Source organism: Bos javanicus, chromosome 20, assembly GCF_032452875.1.
Source record: "Bos javanicus breed banteng chromosome 20, ARS-OSU_banteng_1.0, whole genome shotgun sequence".
In the NCBI taxonomy this organism is placed as follows: Eukaryota; Metazoa; Chordata; class Mammalia; order Artiodactyla; family Bovidae; genus Bos; species Bos javanicus.
In genome coordinates this window covers 40,078,572-40,098,146 of record NC_083887.1, presented here as the reverse complement: position 1 = coordinate 40,098,146, position 19,575 = coordinate 40,078,572, and the positions used below count along the sequence as shown (strand labels likewise).

General features: G+C 42.2%; 1 protein-coding gene across 1 annotated transcript in view; it reads right to left on the bottom strand.

The window, feature by feature from the left end:
* The window catches only part of ADAMTS12 (ADAM metallopeptidase with thrombospondin type 1 motif 12), a 391,363-nt gene that overhangs the window by 52,327 nt on the left and 319,461 nt on the right, over positions 1-19,575 (bottom strand). Inside the window, exon 19 of the mRNA XM_061393780.1 lies at positions 4,333-5,475. Coding sequence (XP_061249764.1) covers positions 4,333-5,475 — 1,143 coding nt within the window. The remainder of the gene's footprint in view (positions 1-4,332; positions 5,476-19,575) is intronic.

Sequence of the window (19,575 nt, the reverse complement as noted above, 5' to 3'; positions counted from 1 at the left end):
TTTTCCAGCCAAACTGCCTAGAATTAATAGTTCCCAACAGCTCCAATAGTTGCCAAATATTGGGTGAGTGAGGATGTACTCAATAAGACAGTTTATTTCTGTCAAAGTCAAAGGATGACAGGAGATAGAGTTAATTCTTTGTATCTTGATTGCCTATAATCAGAATGTTTCAATTAACCTCTGGGCTTAAACAGTCATTGGAGCTGATAGGTACTTCTATTAGGTTTACTTTGTTTGAATATAGTAACTTCTCACTAGATCAATTAACACTTGTCAATTAATTAACATATTAAATATCCTCAGGACAAAAGCATTAAAACACATTTACATAAGAGGATGGGAAAGGAAACTAATTTCTAGGTCATCTAAAGCTACTTTTTAATGAAACTTTTGTAATGCGTTATTCTGTGGACTGAGAAGAGCTGTCCATCTTTATTAACATTCCTAATGTGAGGACTGTTTCATCTGAAAGGGTCTCTCCTTCAGGCTGCACTTTAGTGTCTCCTTCCATTTCAATACTATAAACGTTGCCCCAAAAGTCACCAGTGACTTGCCCAATGTAAGATCCATTAGGTCCACTGTCAGTTCTCACATTGCTTGATGTCCATGGCACCACACCTCTTGATTTGAGTCTTAATTAGTAGACTGTTCCTTACTAGTCTTTCACATGGGATCTCTTTGTCAGCCAGCTTCTTAAAATGTTGTTTTTTTCCCAGAGTCCCATCCTGAGGCCACTTCTGTTTGCAGCCTACAGGTTGTACTCGGATGACCTCGCTCACTTCCAAGGTTTGAACTTCTCCCTATTGGTCATGGCTACCAAATGCCATCCCCAGTTTTCACCACTCTCAAGAACCTCAGATAAATATACACAAACATCTGCTGGTTATCCTTTGGATAGCCCAGAGGTCCTGCCAACTAAACTCAATCTATAACTGGACTCATCATCCTTTCTTTGTCTCTATTGAAACTGTTTCTGTACATTGTATGATACCTCAGTTTATGGGAGCACCACCCATTGGCTACCCAAGATTCCAATGGAATAGTCATGACAGACTCCTCTACACCTCTCTTCTCACATTCCACATCCAATTATTCACAAAGTCCTACTGATTTTAAGTTCCCCATGTCTCCTGAATTTATATTTCCCTCTTCATCCCAAGCATTCTTGTCATAGTTCTAATTCCTCATCTAGACTACTGCAGTATCCTCCCAACACATCATATCCCTTATCCTCACTGCTTCTGGAATGGGCTATACCTAAAACACAGTGGGCCACGTCATTCAGTGGCAGAACTGCTAGATCCTCACTACAATCCTTTTTTGTCATCCTCCTGGGCACTCAACTAGATTATGTTTTCTATCCTTTTTGCACTTTGCTTGGGTCAAATGACTGAGTTCTAGACAGTGGAACATGAGCAGAAGTGCTAAATGCCCCCTTCTACGTTTGGCCCATAAAACCTCTTGTGGGAGAGCCTCTGTGCTCTTTTCTTTCCTGGCTGTGATTAGGATGGTGACCCCAGGGCCAATTTGAAGATGGGAAGATGGTAGAGCCATTGTCAGACTGGAGTCTCAAAGAACTGCACACGGGTCAGAGCCTCACTCTCTACTGCTACCACTGCAGACATGGAATTCCCATGTATTATTATGTGAGTGAGAAACCAACTTCTGTTTTGGTTACCTATAACTTGTTTGGCTCTATTTGTTAACAACAGCCTACCTCTCACGTGTGCATCTGTGTGTGACTTCTAAGTACATACACACATTGTACATATGCCATTATGTACAATATGTCATTCATACTTTATTCTGATATTGATACCATATACATGCCTTCCATCTAGTCTTTCACCCTCTGTTTGTCCTCCTTGTATTTTTCTCAAGGCCCATGGTGCCTTTAACAGAAGGTGCTTTCAGACTTCATCTCCACTGACTAATTAACAAAATCCTACAAATTAACAGGTAGCCTCGGTTTCCATAACTTGTTCTCTTGACTGTTTTGTTGGATAGAGGACAATGAGCCTATTTAAGTTCTTTAGGGGTGACCCATGTTTTTGAAAGGAAAAATACCTTTTGAGGGTACTATGTGGAATGATACCATTCATAAAACCTACACAGTACATTTTAATTTCAAATATCTAGGCTGGCTGAATCCACTTCAGTGACCATTTGCTCCTGCGAACTCAAAAATAAGCACATGCCCTCAATGTTATTTGAAAGCACCTTCTTATGAACCACGTGATTTTCTCATCTGTATACCCAGGGTTATCATGTAACTGGCATTATTTTTATGGATCATATGATCAAGGAAGAAACAAATATAACAGAAGGCAGAGAGAGTGGTGATATTTCTGATGGTAAAGCAATGGACCATAGGCTATGAAGTCTGTCTGCTCAGGTTCAGATCTCTGCCGTGTGCATGTGTGTGTGTGTGTGTGTGTGTGTGTGTGTGTGTCTGTGTGCACGCGCACTTGTGTCTGTGATTCTGGCTAGCGTTCACCTTTCAGCTCTTCCTCATCTCAGCAAATGGGGCCATATTACCAATCTCCTTGAGCTGTACTGAGAATTAGCATAAAGTCATTCTATAAAGCATGGCACACACTTCATACATATTCACTGTCAATGTCCTCCTCATCATTAAGAGCCCAATTAGACTTTGCTAACATTGGAAAAGACCCTGATGCTGGGAAGGATTGGGGGCAGGAGGAGAAGGGGACAACAGAGGAAGAGATGGCTGGATGGCATCACCAACTCGATGGACGTGGGTTCGAGTAGGCTCCAGGAGTTGATGATGGACAGGGAGGCCTGGCGTACTGTGATTCATGGGGTCACAAAGAGTCAGACACGACTGAGTGAACTGAACTGAACTGAACAGAAAGAAATCTGACCAAAATGTCAGGGATTATGAGACTCATTCCTCTCCTTTTCTAAACAAATTGGATTACTCTAAGCCTGGAAATCTTTTTTGTCCTCCTGAAACTGGAATTTTTACTTGCAAAAAGAGATAATAAGATGATTCTCCATTGACAGAAAATGTAATGAACATGATTTCACTTTAGAAATCAAAATAGATCAACGTGAAAACATAGTTTGAATGCAAATAAAAAAATGTGAAAGGTTGCATTTACCTATTCTTTGACAGTATAGTCGATTTCAGGACCAATGATGCTGACTAATTCATACAACAGAATTTAAACAGTGAACTTGTCAGCTGCTGCTAAAATTCACTAGAGAGCCTGTGGATTAGAGTGGAAAGATTTCAAAGGCTCATCTTCCAATTGACATGTCTATAGACAAGTCACCTAACTGTTAAAAATCTTAGTTTCTGTAATTGTAAATTGGTATAAACGGAGAGTTTACCTGCTCCCCAGAACTATGAAAAGGAGAAAATAGGAGACTACATATGAAAGTGGTTTGGAAAATAACATGGTTTATAAATTAAATGTATGGTTATTTTTACATTAGCTGCTAATACTTCTTTTTTAGCTAGAGAGATGAGTCATGCATCATCATAAAAATTGCTGAATGATTTGAACATGTGATTATTTTGCCACAAAGTTCTCTTTTGAGTTGTCAATTTATTTTTAACAAGTTCAAATACTGTGCATTCAAAATGCAAATGGGTGAAAAACGATTGTGATGCTTAAAAGGATGTAATTAGTTCTAGAAATGGAGAAACAAATATCTAGCCAAATTCCTGAAGCCTGAAAACAGGAACCAATGTTTTGCCATCATGTTTATTTTCTTCTCACTCTATTTTCTTCTTACTCTATGAGTCAAAAAGAGTTTTTTTCAAAAGAATTTTTTTAATACAAGGAAGCACTGAGTCAAAAAAAATCGTTGATAAAGTAAGCATAGAATTCTTCTAAAGAACTTTGTTTTAGATTTCCATTCCAATTGTGCAACATTGGCTTTCTGAATGAAATGTGAACTCAGGTCCTCCCACAGGATTCTATTCTTTGGTCCTTCATCATAGAATTCTTACAGTTTGCAGCTGGAAGGGACATTGGAGGAAAGAGGTGATTTGTACTAGCTTCACTGTTGTTCAAAAGCAGGTTCAGAGAGGCAGACTGAATTGTCTACTGTCACACAACTGGCTGACTCAGGTCTCCTGATTTAGTTCTAGGTTCTCCTCACTCTATCTCACTACATTTGTTCTCTTTCCCTGGACTTTTTTTTTTTTTTCTTATTTTTGGAGTTAGGTGAAGAGGGAGGTGAGGGCATGGACCTGATTGCTTCATTTTTTTCAAGTCCATTTGGAAATCTGCACAGAAATGCAACACCCCTAGCTAATTCCATATAGAATCAGGCCTGGGTAAGAAACAGAACTCTTACCTCACTCCAGTTTCCGACAATCCAGTAGGCAGGGCTGCGTCCCATTGAGAGATGCTTGTAATCCGAGGCATTCAGCAAAAATCCCTCAGCCATCAGACTTGTTGCATCTTCCTTGGTCAGGACTGGTCCAGAACTCTGTGTTAGATTCATGTTGCTTGGAAGTTCTGTTGGGTGAGGGTTTACTGGCTTTTTGGAGTATGCTGGCTGGTGGTCTTCTCCCAGAGGGAGTGGAGTATTAGCTGGCTTTTCAGTGACTGTCCCTTTAGCTCTGGATGTTCCATTTTTGAGAGTAATGGGCCTTTGGCTGGGTGCCAGTCCTTCTGATACTGTGCTAAAGGGTGGCCATAGAGATGCCCCCCCAAGATAAGGTGTTGGTGGGGGTCCAAGTGGTATTTCAGTACTTCTTTCCCCTGGAGCATCATTTCCAGGTACTCTGATCTTGGTCCATGTCACAGAGTTGTTCTCATTTTTTTTCTCAGATGGTTCACTGCCTTCCCCTGAGCCACTATGAATCTCCATTTCTGGCTCTTTGGTCAAGGGACTGTAAAACGAAGTCACCTGCCAAGTCATAGCATTGCTGGAAGTTGATGAGTCAGAACCACTCGTCGTCGTGATGACAAGGTCTCCCTCTGAGGTAGGACCAGTGTCGGGATTGGAAACATTCTCTTCATTTGGCTGGATGCTTAAAGACCAAGAAGTGAGGATGGGCTGGGAAGTACTTCCAGTGGAAATGACATTATGGGTGTCCAGTTCAGTTTGGATTGAACTATTCTGCCCCTGCTTCCCATCCAGGTCTCCTTCTCTGGAGGCTGTGGTAGGACCAGGGCTGTTCAATGTCGGAGTGCTTGTGCTCAGAGGCCCAGGCACTGTGGGTGAAGTCAGCACCCTGGGACTGGGTGTAGTCAGCGTCCTAGGACTGGGTGTAGTTGGAGGGACAGGCTTGAAGGGGTCAGGTGTTGGTAGCTTTTTCCCACTGAAAATCGTGCCTCTATTGGGCTTCAGAATTCTCCGGCTAGATGGGCACTGCTGGAGGCCACAGAGAGCTCTGCTGTTGGGTTTCCTTGTCACGTCGCAGGGCTCGTCGTGGTTCTTGGCACACATGACACTGCGAATCCGCACTCCACCACCACAGGAAACAGAGCACTGGGAAAGAGAGATGGCTGTTAGTCCAGTGGGAAAGACATGTTGGTTCTCATGCTGATTTACAGCAAATCAGGACAGGCCCAGTAGAAACGGAACTATGCGGCTGAGATCATTTCCTATCTTCGTATTTGGCTTCTGTGCAATTTTAGTTTCCCATAGAAATATGTATCTTGGGGAGACCAGCTGGGGCTCAGAACTAACAATCTACCCTTCACAAACTGAAAAGACAAACCATGACACGGGAAACTGAAGTCTCTCCGGGCCAGGACGATTGGATAGTGGATCCGCAAAGAGTGCAATGATTTAAACAATCACCTGATTTTCCCCAAGAGATAGGAATATTATCTTCCCTAAGGTTTCAGTGCTATTAAAGTGTTTATGTATTTTCTAGAATCTATTAATTTAATGATAATGAGCCTGTCCCTTTATATTCATATAAGTCACACAGCCTCACTCAGGTATCCCAAGCTCCATTTTCTTGCTTGTTGTCAGATGGGCTCAGATTAAAAGCTAGACAGTCAGTGTATGCATAACACGTATATAACGCCAGGACCTTTTATGAAATTTAAAGGTGGGAAGTTAATCAAAGGTGGGGAGATACCCTGTCCAAAGAGACAGGGGAGTCCTGGAGCATGGTGTTGATATATGGATGCTGTGGCAGGCGTCTCCCCTAGTCGTCCTTCCAGGGCATGCAAAGCACGGATGGCTAGACTGCCTTTGAAGGAATCCTAACAGGACAGTCACTTCTCAGGATTCATGGTAAAGATCTCTTTGCAACTCTATGGACCACAGGTCACCAGGTTCCTCTGTCCATGGGATTCTCCAGGCAAGAATCCTGGAGTGGGTTGCCATGCCCTCCTCCAGGGGATCTTCCCGACCCAGGGATAGAATGTGCATCTCTTACATCTCCTGCATTGGCAGGCGGGTTCTTTACCACTACCACCACCTGAGAAGCCCTAAGCATACATAGCACGTGTTTGTGATCAATACATATCACTAGATTTCTCGATATTTTTTTTAAATCACATTTTTACCCAACTGCTCCATTTTTAGCTTTCTTTTTCAATGATAGGTTAAAGTATCTACCAAATAGTTGGTTCTTGAACATGGACTATCCAGGAGTTTGTGTTGGCTGGTTCGCATTTGTCTGTCTTACCTCTCTGACCCTAACATGGGTTTCTTGAAGATGGGGACTACATAATGTGTCTTGGATTTCACAGGGCTTCACAGCCATTATTCTGTGTGATACCCTGTGAATATCAGCCTTGTGAGATCTATACAGCTGTGAGATTTGCAAGACTGTAATTATTATTCCATCTCTTACAAGAGAGGAAGCTGACACTCAGGAACCCACTTGAAAGGTTGGAAGTCAGTGGAAGAGTAAAAATTGGATTAATTCCATGCCTCTCCCGATCCACCAAAAAAAAAAAAAAAAAACCTAGCACAGCAAGGTGGACAAGCAATTTATCTACTGAATTCACTTATTGACTTGGTCAAGCTTTTGATTTTTGAAAAGTTACCCAAAGGCAGAATCTGTCTTTTATTCATAAGTGAACTCCAGGATACTTCTTAGGATACAATGATCACTTACTACATATTTATTAAGTGACTATTCTACCTGGAAAATAATCAGGAATGGGAATATTCTTCTCCCTGGGAGCTTATGCATTTTTAACTGAGTTTCTTGCCTTCTCAAATCCTACTTTCAAGTTCCTCTGTATTGGAAAACAAATTTCTCCTTAATTTTGTTCTAATCCAGCATCATCACTCACTGATATACTATAATTCTGTTGAAATCAGCATTTTTGAAAAGCAGGAGATGCATGTGAGTACAGAAGACTGTGTTGCTCAGGGAATGTTTTAACTGCAGAGTTGGGTCAACCAATAAAGCTGTAGGGCTTCTCAGGTGGCGCTAGTGGTAAGGGACCCACCTGCCAACCCAGGAGACATAAGAGATGCGGTTCAACCCCTGGTTGGGAAGATCCCCTGGAGGAGGGCATGGCAACCCACTCCAGTATCCTTGCCTGGTAAATCCCATGGACAGAGAGCCTGGGGGGCTACAGTCCATGGGGTCGCACAGAATCAGACACAACTGAAGCTGTGAGATTAACATGTCAACAAACACTTAAACAACCAGCTCAAAGACTGAACTTCCAAGTTTGTTTTGATATAATAGTATTAATCTTTGGACTTCCCTGGTAGCTCAGATGGTAAAGAACCTGCCTACAATGCAGGAAACCTGGGTTTGATCCCCGAGTCAGGAAGATCCTCTGGAGAAAGGAATGGCAACCCACTCCAGTATTCTTGCCTGGGAAATTCCATGGACATTGGAGCCTGGTGGGCTACAGTTCATGGAGTGGCAAATAGTCAGACATGACTGAGCAACTAACACTTTTATGCTTGGGGGAACAGTGCTTCATAGACCAAGAAATGCACACTTATTTCCAACTAAATGGAGACCACCAATAAAGCTCTTAAAACCCTGCAGTGAGGAAATGGTCTCTTCTATGACTCACTTCATTTTAAAGCCTGGAAAGGGTAGGCTGTGGGTGTTTATTTTTCTGGCTTGCTATAATGTTTCTGCCTTTCTTGTGTATGAAGAGACTTTATGCTGCATTCATTTTAGTCATCCTGAGTCACTTCTCCACTTGCTACTTTCTGATCTGAACTCCCAGGGTTTTCAAATCTTCACTTTGTAAAACTGTATCAGTCTAAGTAAATAATCCTCTATGTATGCCTTAACATATTTCCAGGCTGGCTGCCTCAGACAGGCTCCAATTTGAGAACTGATTCATAAATTAGGACCCTCATAACCCTAATACCAAGCAGGTGTACCCTGCCTTGCGTTTTCTTTCCAAGAAATGTCAGAGTAGACATAGCTAAAAGCAGGAAACTCTGATTTTGTTTTCTTCTCTGTTTGTAACCTTTTTTGGTTTGTTTTGATTTGCAACATCTCTAATACTCACAGACTTTACAACTTTACAAGCATTTTTAAAAATTCAAAAGTATATGCGTGTGTGCCCGCCACCCCATGATGAACTATGAAATTAAAAAGTTATAAAACCTGTAAGAAATAGCACCTGATATGCCATTATAAACTCCAGGCATGATGTAGGGACTAAGCTCAGCTTCCTCATCTAGAAACTGAAAGTAATAATAACATTTCAAGACTGAGGATATATATATAAGACAACAATCTTAACAAAGTGCATAATATATAGGAGACAAGTGGGAATTGGAAGGTATTATTATCACTGTTATAATAATGATGCTGATAATAATAATAGTAATAACAACAAAGAGCATGGGGTCCCCAATTTCTACTATCCTTCTGAAGCACAGAGTGAGACGCAGACCTATCTTGCAGGATGCTGTAAAGTGAGCAGCTGAATAAGTAACGTGGTTGCAGCCACAAGTCTAGAAGATACCATGGAGACACATATTCCCATTGGTTTATTGCTGGATTTTTTTTTTTTTTTGGATTTGGGTTTCCTAGGGCTAATAGATATGTTTCTATTTCTAATTTTACAAATTATAAGTATTAAATAATCTTATTCACTATGAATTTGTTCAGCTTAAAAGAATAAAGCAGGAGTAAATAATTTCTATCTAGATGGTTGTTTAATTAAAACACATTAGATTTTGGTCTTTCAAAACAGAAGATCATTCTAGAACAGAAACACTAAAGTCGCAGCCCAGGAGGTAACTGTGGCCCACTGGCATGTATTCTTTGGTCTGCTCAACCTCAAAAGAAACAAGCAAATAACAAAATACAAATATCGAATTAGCAGGCAACATTTTAAAGTGAGAAGATTCCATATTAAAACTCCAGGGTTTTTAGCTTCTCTTGAAAAAGCAGATGATCTGTAACTATGGGCCCCATTCCCAACTGGCAACTCAAAAACTTCATAAACAGATACTGGGTCTGGGGGAGTTTACATGTTTCTTTACCTACCATTCAAACCCATCCACTCTCCTCACCCAGCAGACATGGCATCTTTCAAATAATCGATGCTCGCCATTGCTTCACACTGGGGCATATTACGTCCAGTGAGACAGTCAGTGTGAACTGTCTGCTGTTATACTGAGCCTAAAAACTCAGGTGCCTTTTCTCACAGTTGCAGCAGAACAAGTGGTACTGTTTTGCATTCAGCCCACACATTTCCCAGGACATCTTCCAACTGTACTTATCTCCTTAGGAGCTGTCAGGCCCTTCAGATGAGATAAATGCAGGACACAGCACCACACTTAGAACTCATCTCAATTGCTAGTTTCAGGATCCTCAAAACCAGTTTCTGTGACGATTACCTTACGCCCTTGCCTTATAATTTTGAACTCTGTACCAGGCAAACAGTTTGTCCATCTGTGAATGTCCTCCCTGGGAGGTATCTTGCCCTCACTTGCCATCTCTCTGAGATTAAGGCCTCTGGGCGGAGCCCACTGAGAAAGAAGTCCCTGCTAAATTAGTCAACTCTACCCACCCGAGGGGCACTGTGGGGGAGGGGCCTCGCAATTGGCTCAGAGCTGTCATGCTAAGAGTTTATTCAAAAACACAGCTGGGGTTTATCAGAGAGCCTGGGTTAAAGGGATGAGTAGGGAAATAGCCAATACGTAGTCTTAGGAAGTGATAAATGAATGATTGGTTGTTGTTCAGTTGCTCAATCATGTCCAACTCTGTGACCCCATGCACTGCAGCATGCGAAGCTTCCCTGTCCACTATCTCCTGGAGTTTGTTCAAACTCATGTCCATTGAGTCAGTGATGCCATCCAACCATCTCGTCCTCTGTCATCTCCTTCTCCTCCTGCTCTCATTCTTTCCCAGCATCAGTCTTTCCAATGAGTCGGCTGTTCGCATCAGGTGGCCAAAGTATTGGAGCTTCAGCGTCACCATTAGTCCTTCCAATCTCATACTAAAATCATTTTAAAAGTAAGTGACCTATTACAGGCTGAACCGTGTCCCCCTCCAAAAAAGATACGAGTCTTAACTCCTAGTCCCCCGCTTCCCTTGTGCCTCAGAATGTGGTCTTATTTGGAGATGCTGTCTTTACAGAGGAAATCAAGGTAAAACGAGGTCACTAGGGTGGCCCTAATCCAGTATGACCATTATCCTCGTGAAAAGGGTAAATCTGGATGCAGAGACACACATATAGAGACAGCACCACATGAAGATGAAAGCAGAGGTGATGGCGAGGCATCTATAAGCCAAGAGACACCAAAGATTGTGAGCAAAGCATCAGAGGTCAGGAGAGAAGTGTGGAAAATTTCTCTCTCACAGCCCTCATGTGTGCATGCATGCGAAGTTGCTTCAGTCACGTCTGACTCTGCGACCCCACGGACTGTAGCCCGCCAGGCTCTCCTGTCCATGGGCTTTTCCAGGCAAGAACACTGGAGTGAGTTGCTGTGCCCTCCTCCAGTGGATCTTCCTGACCCAGGGATCAAACACATGTCTCTTATGTCTCCTGCATCGGCAGGCAGGTTCTTTACCACTAGCGCCACCTGGGAATCCTCAGGAGGAATCAACTCTGCGGACACCTTACTCTTAGACTTCCAGTTATTGTGAATGAAAAATGTTGCCTGTCCTGGCAGTAAACAAAGGATGCTGCAGTTGTCAAACCCAGCCAGCCCTGAGGGGACTCAAGAAGGGGACCCAGATAGCTAAGGTGTACATCAGAGGCATGATTTCAGAGAGCCCAGACTCCTGCATCTTCTCATACATAGAAAAGTGCTAAATTCATTAACTTGAGATATCTGGTTTTCTTTAATTAATGCTAATCTTTAGATATGAGGCCCTATAGCTCAGGGGTTAGAGCACTGGTCTTGTAAACCAGGGTCGTGAGTTCATATCTCGCTGGGCCCTGCTGAGTTCCAACTACCTGGTCTTTGTGGCAAAAACTCAATGTCAATCCCAAGCTTCCAGTTTACCCCTCCCCTGCCTCTCCCCCTTAACGACCACAAGTTTGTTTTCTAAATCTGTGATTCTTTTCTGTTTTGTGCAACACTGTAAGTCAACTATGCACGCTAAGTCACTTCAGTCATGTCTAACTCTTTGCGACCCTATAGACAGTAGTTCACCATGAGATTCTCCAGGCAAGAATACGGGAGTGGGGTGCCATGCCCTCCTCCAGGGGGTCTTCCCTACCCAGGGACTGAGTCCGCATCTCTTATGTCCCCTGTATTGGCAGGCTGGTTCTTTACCACTAGTACCACCTGAGAAACCTCTATACTCTGGCTCCTCCCTTACCTCTTTGGTACAGTCCCTCAGAGCTATCTGAGAGGTTGCATCTCAGGCTTAATGCCTCCCTTTTGTTCACCAAATAAAACATAACTCTTGACTTTGAGGCTGTGCATTTTTGCAATCAACATTACAAAATTGGTGAGACAGTACATTTCTATTGTTTAAGGTGCCCAGTTTGTGGTACTTTGTTAAGGCAGCCCGAGCAAGCAAATATACAGCACTGTGGAGAATCAATATGACCCCCAACTGGTTTTCTTCAACTAGCTGTTTCAGACAAGGGTGCTTACATGTGTTCTCCAGGAAACCTGGCAAAGCATGGGCTGCTGGCATCTGGGAAGAACTGAGATGCTGGCACTTGCAGAGGTGACATGTCAAAAGAGCAGGTGGTCAAGACTAAAGCATCAGGTGTCCAGTCTCACATGACTGTCCGGGACCTTGAATGAAACTGGGGAATACTGAGAGTAACTGACTCAGGCATGTCTTCTCACCTTCCGTGCCATCTCCCTGCAGTTTTCAGGAACTCCTGTGGCTCTTCACATGAGTTTTGCATGCCTGTTTTCATTTACCAACAGATAAGCCATGGGCATTTGCTGCAGTGCCTTCTGTTTGAAGAGCCAGGAGAGCTTGATCATGAGACATTTAGTCTGTCTGGTCACAAGTGGAAGCCAAAACCCGTGTGAACAGCTTTGCACTTAATAGATTCTCAGGAGCTGGCCTAATTAATTGTTGTATTCATTTGTTTGTTTGTGTGCTTTGGTCATGCACAAAGAGAGTAGATTAAAGATCTCTGCAGACCCTGAGCATGTCTGCTTTTGAGGCTCTACCCTAAGGCCCATCCAATATATTAAAAACCATCTCTAGTCTCAAGTGATATATAATCTTCTTCTGTAAAAACAATTTGAAAAGCTTTTTATTCTTTTGCTTTTGAAAACATTTGGTGAGGACCACTCATTTAATTTATGAGTGGCTCTGATTTCTCTGCAATCATTACACATAGTCTGGAATGCCAGCAAAGTGAGAAAAGCCAGTCTACAAATTGTTTCCTAAACAGAATACATTTTTATGAACACTGAGAGCTGACATGTTGTTACATTTTGCAGATGTTTTAGACCTGTATGCCAGAGTTCAGAGTAAAATGTTGCCAGCAGTTAAATCCTGGCTCCATTGCTTAAAGGCTGTGTGACTTTGGACAAGTTTCTAAATATCTCTATGCCTCTCTTTCTTTTCCAGTGAAATGGGGCTAATGAGGCCATGGTATGCCCAGTCGTGTTTGACTCTCTGCGACCATATGGGCTGTAGCTCACCAGGCTCCTCTGTCCCTGGGATTTTCCAGGCAAGAATACTGGAGTGGGTGGCCATTTCCTCCTCTAGGGGATCTTCCCGACCCAGGGATCAAACCCACGTCTCTTGGGTCTCCTGTATTGGTAGGTGGATTGTTTACCACTGAGCCACCTGGTAAGCCTGGTAATACCTACAAAGGTGTTTAATATACATACTAAATGCTTGATAATCATTTGTTTTTAATATGTAATTAAATATTGATTTCTGATTTTACAGTGTCCTTTGCTTTGTTGGAGCAACACAGTATTTTGTTTTTCAAACACTTTTGTGGGTCCATGAAAACCTTGCAGGCACTAAGCCATGTGCCCCTGCATAAAAGGGCTCTGAGCTCAGAGAGGGAGTTAGATGAAGATGCAGGGGCCAATACACGTTCCCCACTACATTGTAGAAGGATTCCCTTTTCTCCACACCCTCTCCAGCATTTATTATTTGCAGACCTTTGGTGTCTTTAGACGGTGGCTATTCTGACCTGTGTGAGATGATATGTTATTGCAGTTTTGATTTGCATTTCTCTACGAATTAGTGATGTTGAGCATTTTTTCATATCTATATGTCTTCTTTGGAGAAATGTCTATTTGGATTTTCTGCCCACTTTTAAAAACTGGATTGTTTGTTTTTTTGCTATAAGAACTACCATATGACCCAGCGACCCCATTCCTTGGCATATTCCCAGAGAAAGCCGTAATTCAAAGAGATATATGCACCCCAGTGTTCACTGTAGCACTGTTTACAGTAGCCAGGACATGGAAGCCAGGGCATGTTCATTAACAGAGGAATGGGAAACAAAGTTAGGGTACATATATACAGTGGAATATCATAAAAAAGAATGAGGGAATGCCATTTGCAGCAACATGGACGGATGTAGAGCTTGTCATACTGAGTGAAGTAAGTCAGAGAAAGACTAATATTATATATTGCTTATATATGGCATCTTAAAAACTGGGTACAAATAAACTTACAAAACAGAAATAGAGTCACAGATGTAGAAGACAAACATGGTTGCCAGGGGCAAGGGTTGAGAGGGGTAAATCGGGAGACTGGGATTGATATATGAACACTGCTGTGTATGTGTGTGTGCTCAGTCGTGTCTGACTCTGTGCGACCTATGGATTGTAGCCCACCAAGCTCCTCTGTCCATGGGCTTTTCCAGGCAAGAATACTGGAGTGCATTGCTATAGCACTGAGAACTCTACTCAGGACTCTGTAATGACCTGTTTGAAAAATGAATCTTAAAAAGAGTTGATATATGTATATGTACAACTGATTCCCTTTGCCATACAGTAGACACTAGCACAACACTTAAATCAACTAAACTCCAATAATTTTTTTTTTTTTTTAAAGAAAATGCAAGGGCCACAGATCCATTCTGTCAGGGAACTTGGGTGTCACTGACCGGACAAGGCTTGCAAAGTAAGAGTAACATGGAAACAGACCCTTGTCTTCTTGCCTGATAATAAAGCTCCCATTTAGTGAATATTCCAGTATTCTTGGGCTTCCCTGGTGGCTCAGCTGATAAAGAATCCTCCTGCAATGTAGGAGACCTGGGTTCGATCCCTGGGTTGGGACAATCCCTTGGAGAAGGGAAAGGCTAACTAGTCCAGTATTGTGGCCTGGAGAATTCCATGGACTGTATAGTCCATGGGGTGGCAAAGAGTCGGACATGCCTGAGTGACTTTCACTTTCACTTTACTATTTGCTAGGCGTAAAGAAAGCTGAGCGCCGAAGAATTGATGCTTTTGAACTGTGGTGTTGGAGAAGACTCTTGAAAGTCCCTTGGACTGCAAGGAGATCCAACCAGTCCATTCTGAAGGAGATCAGCCCTGGGATTTCTTTGGAAGGAATGATGCTAAAGCTGAAACTCCAGTACTTTGGCCACCTCATGCGAAGAGTTGACTCATTGGGAAAGACTCTGATGCTGGGAGGGATTGGGGGCAGGACGAGAAGGGGATGACAGAGGATGAGATGGCTGGATGGCATCACTGACTCGATGGACATGAGTCTGAGTGAACTTGGGGAGTTGGTGATGGACAGGGAGGCCTGGCGTGCTGCGATTCATGGGGTCGCAAAGAGTGGGACACAACTGAGCAACTGAACTGAACTGAACTCACTGAGGCACTATGTGAAGGGCTCACATGGATTATCGTCAAACTTTATGATAATTCTGTCTTTCTAAATGAGCAAAGGTTGAGAGAGGCTTAACGCTAGCTCAGTTAGAGCTTGCCAAGGCTGGAAAACCTAGGAAAATTACTATCCCAGGAAATCTATTAGTCTAACTGCTGGGAGAAATATGGGAATTAATGAAATAAAATCAAACTCATAGAGTTCAAGAATTAAATGAGATATTTAAACAGAGTGGAAAGCAGCCAACAAAAGATGGATGATATTCTTACTATTTCCATCTATTTATTCACTTTACTAAAAAATGATTATAGATCATTTACTAAAAAATGATATAGAGCTTATTATGTGCCAGGTATTCTTCTTATGAGAATTTTAGGAATATTAGCTCATTTCATCCTCACAACTTCCCTAGAGTCTAAGCACTGCTGTTATCCTCATTTTAGAGACGGAGGAAACAAGTCACAGGAAAATACAAGTAACCACAGAGGGATTAAATTCACACATCTGTTAAGTGGCAAAGCCAGGATTTGGACCTGGTAGAGGGAGGTGCAGGCTCTTCACCACTAGACTGGCCACCTCTCAAAAGGCATGTCACTAAAGTGGGGTATCTAGTGGGAGCCACAGAAACTTTGATACTTATCTTCGTTTACAATAGAGCCCCCCTTTTGGACCCTCCAAGCCCAGCAAGTAGGCTGGGCGAAACCAGAATAAGATTCTTGATTCCTGAGATTGGGGGTGGGAGTCTGGTGTCTAGAATATGAACTTAGAGGGGAAGGAGCTGGTCCCAGGGAGCAGGAAAGCTGTCTTTGGGGGCAGCCACTGACTCTCCCTGGAAGGGAGAGACCTCCTCCTTCTGACATCTTCTGGGTCAGGGAGGAGTGATCCAGCCTGGCACAGATAAGCCCACCCTCCTCTCAGTGGTCTCTTCACAGGAAGGGCATCTCATGGATTTGCCTCTTCTCCTTACCTTGGTCATCCCAGGGAGGACCATTCTACAGGCTTGTAAAAGCATCATAGTTGATCTCAGGACAAAATCCAGACCATAAATACTACGTGTAGCAGGAGTCACTATATCATCTTTTTTTCTTTTCCTATTTTGTGGCCCCTTATTTGAAAAGTAAGTACATATTTTTCTTAATCAGTTGGGTGCAATTGTAGGAAAAATTACTCCTTTCTTGATTTTATCACTTCTAAGTTTATTGGCTGATTTCTTTTTTAAGGACTTCCCTGGTGGCTCAGATGGTTAAATGTCTGCCTACAATGAGGGAGACCCAGGTTCAATCCCTGGGTTGGGAAGATCTCCTGGAGAAGGAAATGGCAACCCACTCCAGTATTCCTGCCTGGAGAATCCCATGGATGGAGGAGCCTGATAGGCTACAGTCCATGGGGTCACAAAGAGTTGGATACGACTGAGTGGCTTCACTTTCACTTTCTTTTGTAAACACTGTATTGTCTCTTAAAACATTTCCCAGTACAGAATGTCAAAGACATTCATGCTTCAGCAAAGCTCATTAGAAGGCTAATGTGTACAGACATTAGCAAGACAGCAGAGGGGGAAAAAAGGAAGATCCCACTCAATGAATATTCTGATGCTGATTTAACTAAAAGCACCTCTCCTGACAACACCTCTAAATAAAGGCAGCAGCTCAGCCTCTCAGTGCACCTGGACACTGGATTCCATGTCTGCCTCACTATACTATGCAGTGGCCTCTATTCAGGACAACAGACTCCAGCACTTGTCACTTGGTGCCAACATTTCAGTCCTTTGTTGTCCAGTGAGGCACATCGTTTTGCTCCCCAGAAACAGAAACACAATGAAAAGGACTCCTCAGCCAAATATGTAATTGTGGTCCCTTGAAAAGGCATGAAGATTCTGGCAATTAGTAAATTCTACATGACAAGAATTATTAACTGCTTTGGATGCAGCCAACACACTTTTGGTAAACAGTTTTAATGGACCAGTCACAGTACTCCATTCGGCCTTATTTTGACAACACTGCAATTTACAGCAATCGAGGTTGGCAGTGGACTAATAGGTCAGGCCAGCCACAGGCTGTGATTATAGATTCCCAGGAACAGCAGGGAAATACCCTGGCCTGTTATTGATGTGTTCACATGAATCAGTGCAATACCAGCAACAGGTCTGGATTAGGTTGTAGATGTTTTCTTTGCATATACACCTTTGTCTTTCTTTTTTGGGGGGTCCTTGCTCTCCCATTTGATTAGCAGTTATTACAATAAAGGAACTATATCTTTTTTTAATTTCCACCCAGCTGCTCCTGAGAGTACTATGTACAGAATTAGAAGCTAAATAAGGGCGGCAGGTTACAGTCCATTGTGTCTCAGAGTTGGACATGACTGAAGTGACTTTTTATGCACGCATGCAGAAGCGAAATAAACCTATTGTGACTTTGAGCTAATAGTTTTGGAAATACAGTTATCAAAATGGTTGTATTCAAATGAGAGTTTTCTGCTTTCCAATAGTTATCTTCAGAGATGGTACCTTTGCTTATACAAAATTTTGAATTTTTTTTTTAATAATCATATATTGTCAAATGAACAGTTTTGATATCTGCAGCTGGTCAGGAAAATTCTGCATAGAAACTAAGTGTCACAGGATCATTCATTCTCAGTGGGGGCAATAAAGACTGGTTCTGGGGTGGAGTGAGTTAAAAAACCTCACCCTCTTTATATATAAAGCACAGATATATACATAGTACATAAATAAATACATAGTATATCTGTCCTATGATTATGTATTATATAATTCTTTCATATGAAACGTTCAGAAAGGCAGATCTCTGGAAATACAAAGTGGATTAATGATTGTCTAGGGCTGGGGAATGAAGGTAGGGACCTGGGATGATGATTAATGCATGCAGGGTTTATTTAGGAGTTGATGAAAACATTCTTAAATTACTGTGGTAGTGACTGTATTACTCTGCAAATATACTAAAGGTCATTTGTTTGTACACTTTCAATGGGTGAATTTTATGGTATGTGAATTATATCTCAACACACACACACACACACAAACCACTTCCCTCCTTGAAAATAAAGTCATGATGGAGGAAGACAATTGGGAAAGAGCCTCTAAAAAGGCACTTAAGGAGCCATTTCCTTCTCCAGGGGATCTTTCTGACCCAGGGATTGAACCCAGGTCTTCTGCATTGCAGGCAAGAATCTGCAGACAGATTCTTTACTGTCTGAGCCACCAGGGAAGTCCATTGGGGAAAAAAAAAAAAAGAGAAACACTGCTTTGGATCAAAAAAGTGAATTTCACCTTAAATCTTCGTATTCCCAGTTCAAACATCCATGAAGAGAATTCATTCTCAACTAGCCTGAACAGTTCCTGGGTTAATCCTACCCAAGTCAGGCAATATCCTCTGGGCCTCATCTCTACCAGTAGGTAGAGTCTGGAATTAGTTTTGCTGCCCAGAACCTGGTCTCTAAGAGCAGTGGGGCTGAGGAAAGATTTTAGAAGAGGCACATCTTATGGGAATCAGGAATCATGGCTGCCCTGCAGAAGTCATATTAGATACAGTCTCCTAAAAACTAAGTTGCTTGAGACTGCTAGAAGATCCTTGAGTCTAACTCAGTGTTGCAGGGTAAGTTTTCAAGGATACAGACTCTGAGGTATTTAGCTAGCATGGCTTTTATTAGGAAGACTCTGGAAACCAACTCCTGTCAGAAAGAGGGAAAGGAAACAGGATACAGCCTAGGATAGATGGTGCCATGATGCAGGCCTGACAACAGGTTTAGCCAGTCTCAAGAGAAGCTCTGGTCCTGGGATAGCCCTTCAGAGTTGTCCCAACAGCTGAATATAAGCCCTTTACTTCTGAAAATGTGTATGGGTGGTACATCATAGCATTCTCCCAACTCAGGTCCATGACTTCAGACTATACTACAAAGCTACAGTCATCAAAACAGTATGGTACTGGCACAAAACCACAAATATAGATCAATGGAACCAAACAGAATGTCCAGAGATAAACCTATGCACCTGTGGTCACTTAATCTATGACAAAGGAGGCAAGAATATACGATGGAGAAAAGATAGTCTCTTCAATAAGTAGGGCTGGGAAAACTAGACAGCTACCTGTGAAATAATGAAATCAGAACACTTCCTAATACCATATACAAAAATAAACTCAAAATGGATTAAAGACATAAAAGTAAGGCCAGATACTATAATACTCTCAGAGAAAAATATAGGCGGAATACTTTCTGACATAAATCACAGCAAGATCTTTTTTGATCCACCTCCTAGAGTAATGAAAATAAAAATAAACAAATGGAATCTAATTAAACTTAAAAACTTTTGCATAGCAAAAGAAACCATAAACAAAATAAAAAGGCAATCTTCAGAATGGGAGAAAATATTTGCAAATGAAGCAACTGAC